Source organism: Cololabis saira, chromosome 15 (genome assembly GCF_033807715.1).
Source record: "Cololabis saira isolate AMF1-May2022 chromosome 15, fColSai1.1, whole genome shotgun sequence".
Taxonomy (NCBI): domain Eukaryota; kingdom Metazoa; phylum Chordata; class Actinopteri; order Beloniformes; family Belonidae; genus Cololabis; species Cololabis saira.
The window spans coordinates 46,085,484-46,096,647 of record NC_084601.1 but is presented as its reverse complement, the minus strand read 5'-3'; the positions used below and the strand labels follow the sequence as shown (position 1 = coordinate 46,096,647).

The window sequence follows — 11,164 nt, the reverse complement described above, 5'->3', positions numbered from 1 at the left end:
TTTTACCGACCGTTACCAAGGGTAGCAGAACACTAACAGAAAACACATCGTCATCATTAATAACGGCTAGATTCTTGTGAATTCTAACCTGCTGAAACTAAACAGTGTCCTGCTCGTGTGAGCTACTTGCACTTACAGGGAAGAGTCATGAGGGCATAAAAATATAAACAGCACAGGTAAAAAAAATGTACAAAATTAACAAAGGCGTCAGGATGGAAATAATTCATAAATTTAGGCTACAAAAAAAAAATACAGATCAAATGTACTGGATGGAAAGAATTTACACAAGATGATTATGTACAGGTATATATTAAATAAATTACACAGTTTTAAGGTTTTAAAGATGAATAAGTTATGACAAACAAAAAAAGTTAAGAAGGGCTAAAGACATGGGAGGAAGGTGAAAATCACAAGCCTTAAGGCAAGGGTGTGTTTTTTTTGTTCGTCAATTTTAATGTTAGAGGGACACTCACTTGTTTACATCTTTCACTTTTAAAGGAAAGTTCAGTAAGCTTTTATAGATTTTATTTTGGTTGTTGCTGCAGTTGTTGCTGAGTTTTAACAGCATTTTGTTCATTGTTGATGTTAAAAACAAGTTTATCTTTTAGTTAATTTAAACACAAGCGGTATCAGAGACATTGTGAAGACGAAGGCTGTATTTTTATTTTGTAAAGGGAAAAGAGCACATTGTACTTTTTATTACAAGAAGCTCATTCGTGCCACATTGATACCACCTGGTGGTCAAACCAGTGGGGTTAAAAATCCCATTAAGCAGGTTCTAACTGTTCAGGTGGTGTAGCCATATGTTTCAATCGATGCCCGGGAGAAGTAGTGACTTTCAGAGTAGATGAAGATGGTCATTGGCTTACAGTTGTGTTAAAAGTTGAAGGATCTTTTCCAATTTTAATAAATATTTATGGATATAATAACAATAACCAAAACAGACTGCCGTTACTGAAAGTGGCAGAATGTATTTCTGAATATAAGGAAGTTTATCATTCTGTTTATTTTGATTGGTGGAGACTTAAATTTGACGCCTGATGAATGGCAGGATAGACACCCCTCGAAATACAATACCAACCATTATAATAAGATTTTATTTCATGTTATTTACTCAAATAATGTAATACATATTTGGAGGGATAGGAATACAGCAGCTACACAATTTTCATGGGTTAAACTTAATGGTAGTTGGAAATCAAGAATAGATTTAAGGTTGGCTACTTCTGAAATTGTTAGATTTGTATCAAATGTGTGTATTTCTCCGTTAACTGATCATTGTGTAATACATCTTGTATTAAACCCAGAAAGTAGGACTACATTTAAAAAAAAATATTGGAAGTTTAATTCAGACCTGTTAAAATATGTTAAAAAAGTGACACACAGTCTGGTTTCCTTAGAGACAGAACCATACATAACAATATAAGGTTGGTATTAGATGTATTAGTTTATAGTGATTTAATTGAAGATGATGGGGTTATTATATTTTTGGACTTTTACAAAGCTTTTGACATGGTTTAACATCCTTTTATTATAAGAACACACTGGAATATTTTGGTTTTGGGGAAAGGTTCTGTGGCATAATTAAAATGTTAAACAACGATATTAATAGTTCGATTTTTTTGCAGTTTGAAACATCAAATGGTTTTGAAGTTAAGGTATTGGTCAATTGGCCTTTATTATGTATATCTTTATTATGTCCATCTCTGCGGCCAGGCCCAAAGCCGGCCAGGCCCGCTGTGTGTGACGTCACGTGGACGCTGCGCATGCGGCATGGGTCGTGTGCCTTAAATTGTACTTCAAAATAAAAAAGTCCCACTTGAGTCAACGTTTCACACTGCACAGTTTCTGCATAAAGGTGAATGCAAGGAATTACATTGATGAAAGAAACATTGTTACTTAAATTATTTAATTTTGATTAGATTATTATAAGATTAAACTAAAAAAGTGTTCCTCTGCATTTCCGGATGACCCTTATTCACTTTTATTTTTTAAACCCATCTCCGGAAGTAGTTATTAGCGTGTCGTGCGTGGCACTCATGGACACTTGAACATGGCTGGAGAAAAGCTCATGTTTGGAGTATTTTTTTAAAGATGGACCGATATTCTGAACCGTTGAAGTGTGGCTTACCAGGTTTGTTGTCTTTTTCCTACCAAAAATAATCCCCCCTCTAAGTCATTGTTATGTTAGCTTGACGTCTTAACGTGAAGCATCCCCGATATAAATGTACAATTATATTTGTTTACAAATGACAAAATTAGGTGTCTGCGTTATATCTAAACTCTTTTGTTTTATTATATCTGTGTAGCATCTTGTACGCTAATAAAGGCAGGTAAATGACTACCAGCATTAGTACTTTGTGGACTGTGATGGCAGATTTCAGGTGTAAACAAACCCATGACAAGTCACTGTTTCCAGTGGGATAGCCTTGTTTTTATTCCAGTATTTATCCCCGTTCCTGCCCACCAGTATGAAGGATGGTTCACTCAGATCAGGGTAGAGTCCTATAGTCTCTATAGTCTCTACAGGACTCTAGATCAGGGGATCTTTACAGGAAACTGCGTCACAGTTCAAGCGGACGTGGGTTGATGTTTAAAAACAAAACAAAACTCAACTTTTGAAAGATATTTTTTCATATCTTAAGTCTTTAACAACAGATTTGGTCATTTAGATGAATGGCATTCTCTCCCTTTTAGATGCAATTATTCAAACTATTAACACATTATTGAAAAAACATTAAAACATCCATAAATACTTCACCTACACCATGCAATATGTAATTTTGAAATTCAGTGTAAGTCAACAAAAGATGGCAACTCTATCCCCTGATTTCCAAGGGACAGATTAAGTCATATTCAGGTAAAAAATGACATTTTTTGAACAGTTGCGATCGTACATGGTTCCTTTTGTTTTGCTTGATCATGAACAATCGGTGCGTCTGAAACGCAATAGTGTGCAATAATTCGGACATACTATTAAGAGCGCACACATCACTTCCTGCCGTTGGGAGGAAGTGACGTCAAAGATCCTCTATACACAAGATAGCGCATTGCCGTTACTGCCAATGGTATGGAATGGTATACACTTCCGGTCTCCTAAGTGGGCGTGGCCGCCCCTCTCCCCACATCATTTTGGAACATACAACACTAGATACAGTACAACTTTCTTCCAAAAAAGGCTTAAATAATAAAAATAACAGTATTATTAACCAAAGAAGCAAGTTTTATATTAGTTTTAAACTTCATTTTATCCGTTGGGAAAACAATGAGAGCCAAATCTCGTGAGAGTGTGTTGCTCAGACAGAGACAGGTCTCAAACAAAGTTCATTTTGGGTCCCATATTTACTTAGGTTACTATGGGGCGAAGGAATTGGTAATAATCTGTGCTCACGTTCACTTTTCCCATAGGACTCAATAGACTCAAGACCTACTTCCGGTCTCCTAAGGGGGCGTGGCAGTCACGTGACACAGATACAGAAAACACAACCGTAGTGGGCTGTCTCGGTTTATAGAACGTCTCTGGTGACGTGTCACATCAGCAGTAGCAGCTGTTACCATGGTAACAGCAGCAGTAGCAGATGTTACCATGGTAACAGCAGCAGTAGCAGCTCCGCTCCGCTCTTTCCCGTTTATCCTGGCCGAAACAAGATTACATTATATAATATTATTATATACGAAAATTATAATATTAATATTATATAATAATAATATTATTATACTTAAAGGAGCTTGAGGCTCCTTTTAAGAAATGAGACTCTCTAGCGCCACCCTTCACCACGACGGCTGTTGGGGGTACTGCAGCCAACAGTGAAGCCGGCACGGGAGAACGGGGAGAACGCACATGCAGCGTCATGTGACGTCACATCCGCAGCCCAGCGCGGGAAATTTGGGACCGAATTGCAGCACATTTTGCAGCACACAGCCTGTTCAAGGCAAAGGAGAGATACACTAGAGGGCTCGTTCTTTTGGGTTTGGAACGCTTCATCTGACATTATTACTAGAAAACTTAAAATGTATACGGAGTTTTTTCATAAATCCTGCCACAATCCGGCCTCAAGCTCCTTTAAAGGAGCCGTCTGTAAGAAAATGGCCAAAACTGGTACTGCAGTCACTTTCAAAATATTGTTGAGCGGCGTGTACCCTCCCCCTCCTCCCCCCGACCAAAGGTTGCCAGGTAGGCTGCAGAATGCAGCAGGAACGTAGGCTGCCATGGCTGCAATAATTAGAGCCGAGCTGGCAACCCGGATGCCGAAACAATACTGACTTCGTGATTGGGAGATAGGTGGAGGGTGGAGCTTCAGGCCAAAACAAAAAATGACAACATAAACATCAGTTGAGGGCTGCAACTCCTCTTTTTAAACTGGAATATTCTGGCTTGAGTGCTGTTGTCAGTGACATAAGTATTTGAAATGAACATGATTTTTAAATGTCTGTTGACATATCGGGGTCATTTTATGATTCGTTTTATTATTGCTCTTACATACAGCTCCTTTTAATATTATACTTATGACATATACGTATCACTTAGCAACCAAATGCCGCTGCATTGCATTGTGGGAAGTTTCTGCTCAGCTAGTGTCCATCAATCCACACTAATACATTTCTCCAGAATGAGTATATTGATAGAGCAGACTATTGTGTACGTACTAATGTTTCGGACGCAAATCTCGCATACTGATTTTGCTACTCATTAGGGTGGAAGGATGGAATTTCGGACGCAGCCAATGATTACAAATTGCTTACACACGTGATTGCTGACAGATTAAGGGCAGATTGACTTTTACAAAGCTTTTGACATGGTTGAACATCACTTCATTATAGAAAAAAACACTGGGATATGTTTTTGGGGAAAGGTTCTGTAGCGTAATGGAAATGTTAAACAAGATATTAATAGTTCCATTTTTTTTTTGCAGTTTGAAACATCAAATGGTTTTGAAGTTAAACGAGGTATTCGTCAATTCGCCTTTATTATGTATATCTTTGCGGCCAGGCCCGCTGTGTGTGACGTGGACGCTGTGCCGTGCAATGAATTTTCAAGTACACTTAACATCATTAATTTCCAATCAAAGTATTTGTTAACAGAGTGAGATGTTCACAGAGACCACAGGGAAGAGGATCACCTTTAATTAAAATATTGGCTTAAAATGTCCTGGAAAATAATTTCCAGGACAGAGTGAGAACCCTGAATGTTTATACACTAAAAACTGCACTACCACCATCTCCAGCCGTTCAGCCCAAAATTCTTAGCGGTGTACTGACACTGATGCAAACATGAACTCTTTTCCTCATAATGTTTGTGTTTTTCAGATTTCCAGCAGCAGTTGGAAGACGGGGCCTCTAATATAGCAGCCAACAAAAGCAACGACATCTGTAAATGGACTAATCCACTGCAGTCGGGAAGAAACAGCCTGAAAAAAGAATTATCTGTCACTGAATCGGGAAATCACACCGATGACAAACTTTTTAGTTGCTTCTTTTGTGAGAAAAAATTTGTAACGGGGGGACTACTGACTTTACACACGTCTGTGCATACTGGAGAAAAGCTGCTCAGCTGCATCATTTGTAAGAGAACGTTTGGTTTGGAGTCGGAGCTCCGGAGTCATCTGTGTGCTGTTGAGACTTCTCAGGATCATCAAAGCCAAGCTGACGATCAGACCAGTAAACAGGTTAACTGTTCTCAGTGCAGTGAAGCATTTTCTAGCTGTGAAGATTTAAATGTTCACCTCAGGTGTCACACAAGGGGAGACACATTCAGGTGTTCAGTTTGTAGCGCATGTTGTTCTGACCGAGACTCTTTAATTCAGCACATGAGGATCCACACAAGACAAACACAGTTTACCTGTTCAGTTTGTGGTAAAGACTTCGCCTGGAGAAGACATCTGACAAAACATATGGAAGTGCATAAGAAAAAGAAAAAAGTATTCAGGTGTAGAATTTGTGCTGCTGAATTTTATACGTATTATCTGTTGTCTAAACACAAGCCCATTCATCAGTCGTCAGAGTTTTCTCACAGCCAGGAGAATGGACTGATAGAAACGGCAGCTGATGGAGAGGACTGTTCAGGACCAGAATCGCTCAAATCAAACCCAGATACGTGTTTAAAGGCAGAGACTGATGTGGGGACTGTACCTTTTAAAACTGAAGAGCAGGACTTTTGGGAAGAAACCAAAGAGCCTCAGTCTGATTTTACCTCTGTGGGAAAGTATGAAATGTTTGAGAGTGAAACGAAGTCAAACATACAACAGTTGACAGACGGAGAGGGTCCGAGTCATACAGAGCTACAGAAGGTGGTGAAGCAGGAGGACCCGGAGCCTCCACACATTAAAGAGGAACCTGAAGAAAATGAGATCACCGAATTCTCAGTTATTTCTTTCACTGTGAAGACTGAAGATGAAGAAGAGAAGCCTAAGCCCTCTGAGCTTCACCGTCAGACTGAAGAGAACAGAAATTGCGTTGAAGAACCAGACCCAGATAAGAATGGCACGACTTCAGATTCCTCTGACCCTGACACGGACGACAGCGACTGTTGGAAACAGAAAAGGAAACCACAGTCAGGTTCCCACTCTGAAAGCGATTCTGGCAGAAACCCGTTTAGCTGTTCTGATAACAGGCCATCAGAGTCTCTGCATCCTGAGAGTGATGACAGTGTTGATAGCGACTTTTGGAAAGATGACAGAAAACCACAAACAAGTTTAAACTCATTGAAACAGGAGGTTTCAGAAGTTGGAGTGAAATATGTAACTGACTTGAAGCCATATAGCTGTATTCAGTGCAGTAAAGCATTTCGATACAGCTCTTATTTGAAGATTCACATGAAACAGCACACAGAAAAGTATTTTTGTTCTGTATGTGGTCATAAATCTACTTCCAGTTCAAATCTCAAGGTTCACATGAGAACTCACACAGGAGAGAAACCTTTCAGTTGCCAAATTTGTGATAAAAAGTATACTAATAAGGCAAGCCTGCAGTCTCACATGACTCTCCACACTGCAGAACGGAAGTACAGTTGTGATGTGTGCAAGAAAAGCTTTGCTTGGTACACAGAGCTTAAATACCACAAGTGTGTTGGCGAGTCCTCGCATGAACAAATGTACGAAGAAAACACTGGCATAAATCTGAAACGCCACACGTCATACAGCTGAAATGGTTAATATTCATAGATTGGTTGGATGAGTTGTTTCTTTTGTTGATGGTATTTTCCCTAAATGCTGGAAGTGGTCATTTATTCTTCTTAATGTTAGATCTGTGCATTTGAAATAGAAAGTTGCCCCATATTAACCTGCTGTGGCTCAAGATGCAGAGAAGGGTTGTTGTTATTGCGTCCACTGCTTAAAAATGAATAATGTAAATTTTAACAAAAAAAAAGCCTAGACCTCAATCCAATTGAGAATCTCTGGTTTGACCTGAAGACTGCTGTTCACAAGCGGAAACCATCCAACATCAAGGAGCTGGAGAAGTTTTGTGTTGAGGAATGGTCAAAACTCCCAGTGGCAAGATGTGGCAAGCTCATAGACACTTATGAAAAGCGACTTGCAGCTGTAATTGCCGCAAAAGGTGGCTCTACAAAGTACTGACATTAGGGGGGTGAATACATATGCACATGCTAATGTTAAGTGTTTTATTTTTTTAAATTATTGTTTTATAGATATTTCTCTCATTTCACTTCACCAACTTAAGACTATTTTGTTCAGATCCATCACATACAATTCAGATTCATGAAAAAAATTGAGTTTATGTTTTAAGTTTTCTAGTAATAATGTCAGATGAAGCGTTCCAAACCAAAACGAATGAGCCCTCTAGCGTATCTCTCCGTTGCCTTGAACAGGCTTTGTGCTGCAAAATGTGCTGCAATTCCGGGCCCGAGTTTCCCGCGCTGTCCTGCGGATGTGACGTCACATGACGCTGCATGCGCGTTCTCCCCGTTCTCCCGTGCCGGCTTCGCTGTTGGCTGCAGTACCCCCGACGGCCGTTGTGGCGCTAATGAGTCTCATTTCTTATTCTTGCCTCAAGCTCCTTGAGGCAAGGAGAGGTTTCACATCAGATATGGATTCTGAATGTGTCTCCCAAAGTTTTGACTGCTTAAAATACTCCCCCCCCCCCCGCCCCCCCCATCAATCTGTCCACTTACCTTATTTTTCATGAGAACTTCATTGAATGCTTTAGCAGATTAGGTTAAATTTTTCCCATTAAATTATCTTTGCTTGTATTCAAATTTTTGAGATGTATTTTCTCATATCGGTCTACTCTGTTTTCATTTAAACAGTTGTTTCAGTCTATGTTGGATAATATGAAAAACTGTTGCACAGAAGCACACTTATGTTTACTGAAAACCTCAGAGAAATGCTTCTTTCTATTACCGGCCATTTCTGTGGCCTGTAACGCCCGCCAATGTAATAATGCCTGCAAACGTAATAAACCACAAACGTAATAAAAATATGCAGCTTTTAATGTAATAGCTTTTACAGCTTTTAATTATTAATTAATTATAATTAATTATTAATTATTAATAATCCTGCAAATGTAATACATTTCCCACAAACGTAATAGTCGCTGCCTACTACAAACGTAACACGCGATTTCCCACAAATGTAATAACTATTACGTTTATAGAGACAAGTTTGTGGTGAAGTGAAAATCTTCAACTTTCAATGTTGTAATAACTTCCCACAAATGTAATAATGCAATGAATAATGGTTGTTGGTATGTATACTCAGAATAATGGCTATAATTGCCACGGCATGCCACGGTCAGCTCGAGACAATTGTCTCAAGCTGACCGGAGCATCAAGACTGGAGAGATGATTAAAAATGATGTCCGAGCTGTCATGTTAGTCTATGTCCAAAATAACACTGAACAGCTTGTCTGATTACGCTTTTAGTTGTCATCCATCCATTCAATACACGTAACTGACATTGATCTATTCACAGTGATTCATTATCAGCTGTAAATACTTGTGTACAGCCATTATTCTGAGTCCAAATCCCATGCAGTATATATCTAAATTGAGTATTCCAAAACGAATAATGCAAACTACAGATCACGTCATTGGCACCCCAGAATACAGCTTTGCCACCGAGGTGGCAAAGCGCTCTCTGCTCTGTGCGCTCTGTGCGCTCTGAATTTGGGCACACCATAGGTCTGGGTAATGTACTCGCAAATATCCAGTGTAACAGTCTTTGTGAGGAAATATCTATTCTTCTCTTTGTTTGCCACCTCCAAAACAGACAAACAGTTGTTGCATCTCTGTCATGGAAGGTGCGCTTCTAAACCCGAATCGCGCAAACCCGAAGCGCATGATGAGATGAGGTCTCTCCTCCTCCTCCATTTGCACAAATTGATTAAACCAAAACAAACTAAGCAAACGTAATTCATTTGGTAGATATAGTCCAGTTACTACAGAATAGCCTACAGTTCAGTTGGCCTAACGTTACGCTCCCCGAAAAAGTGTCGTGTCTGACACATCCACAGCATTAGGGCAGGCTGCGAGAGTGGGTTTTATTATAATTTACACATTCACCGGCTAGTTTGCAAAATAGCCGTTTTTCTACATTAACCGTAACATATACATACCAACAACCATTATTCATTGCATTATTACATTTGTGGGAAGTTATTACAACATTAAAGTTGAAGATTTTCACTTCCCCACAAACGTAATAAATCTCTACAAACGTAATAGTTATTACATTTGTGGGAAATCGCGTGTTACGTTTGTAGTAGGCAGGCACTATTACGTTTGTGGGAAATGTATTACATTTGCAGGATTATTACATTAAAAGCTGCATATTTTTATTACGTTTTGTGGTTTATTACGTTTGCGGGCATTATTACATTGAAAAACTAGGCCACGTTACAGTGGCCTAGTTTTTTTCCTCATCCAATGGCTTTTATACTTCAAGCTCTTTTGATGTATGTCTTTATTAAATGTGCATTATAAATAAATCTATAAAATAATGTCAATGTCTTTTGGTGTTAACATGCTTATTTGTCTTTTATAATCATCAGGTCAAAGCATTTTTTTTATTACTTTGAAAAACAATTTGCAGAATGCAGAATTTATAAATCATCCCACCACTCATGACCTGAAACTGTAGAAACATATTAAAGTGAAATGTGTTATGTTGCATCAAGAATTTGAATCCAAAAACTCTGAAATCATTACAGTATTTTTTGTAAATATTTATTCAGCTGTCTATCCAACAATATTGCGATACCCAAAATGATTGATTGTAAATTGCATTTTTTTTCATTTGTTTTTGTAAAAATTCAGTCATGAACTAATAAAAAAAAAAAAAAAATAGTTCTTTGTTCCACCTCTAAGTATTAATCACACTCAATGTTTAGTATTCCCGAATGAAGTCCGTCTTTATCAATCAGGTTCAAAAGTACTATAAGTTGCCAATTCAGTATTGACGGCATCTGGAGCTCCTATGACATATTATTAAAAAGTTATTTAAAATAAATGTAGAACAATCTTCTCTAAACAGCAAAAACACCTTTTTCAGTAAATAACATATCCAGTGTCATCCTATCATGGCAGGCCATCAATTCAATTCAATTCAATTTTATTTATATAGCGTCTAATACAACAGAGTTGTCTCTAGACGCTTTACAGAGACCCATACCCAGAACATGACATCTGCTACATCAGAGAAGTAGCAGATAATTAGGCTGTTCCTTCAAATGCATCAAGACTGTAATTAATGTAATACTGGTGCATAAAGAAAATAAATTTAATTCATTCAGATTTTTTAACTGTTTCTCTCTCTCACTTCACTTCTAACCCAGTTATTATACACTCTTATTAAGATTTTGAATCAATTTAGAAGATCCTTCTTAAGGACATACCGCAGGCTGCACCGATTGCAAAAAACCATATGTTTACCCCATCAGTGATGGATGACTCTTTTGATGTTTGGTGTAGAAGAGGTTTGATCTCACTGTCTGATCTCTACACTAATGGCACTTTTTCCTCTTTCGAGCAGTTGGTGCAGACGTACAATATCCCCAGATCGCATTTCTATAGGTATCTGCAGCTCCGGAACTTTGTAACCTCAAACTCGGATTGCTTCCCAATGTCCCCTCCCAATTCTCTGTTAGATACAGTTTTTACTTGGAAATCAACCACAAAGCGGGCTATCAGTCTGATTTATGATCACCTCAA

The 11,164-nt window shown here is 38.5% G+C and overlaps 1 protein-coding gene across 1 annotated transcript; it reads left to right on the top strand.

Annotated features, from left to right (window-relative positions):
* Positions 1-2,020: 2,020 nt before the first annotated feature.
* Positions 2,021-9,842, top strand: LOC133460982 (zinc finger protein 431-like). Its single transcript, XM_061741706.1, has 2 exons — positions 2,021-2,134; positions 5,308-9,842. The coding sequence occupies exons 1-2, from the start codon at positions 2,095-2,097 to the stop codon at positions 7,140-7,142; spliced, it is 1,875 nt and encodes a 624-aa protein (XP_061597690.1). The 5' UTR covers positions 2,021-2,094; the 3' UTR covers positions 7,143-9,842.
* The last annotated feature ends 1,322 nt before the right edge of the window (positions 9,843-11,164 follow it).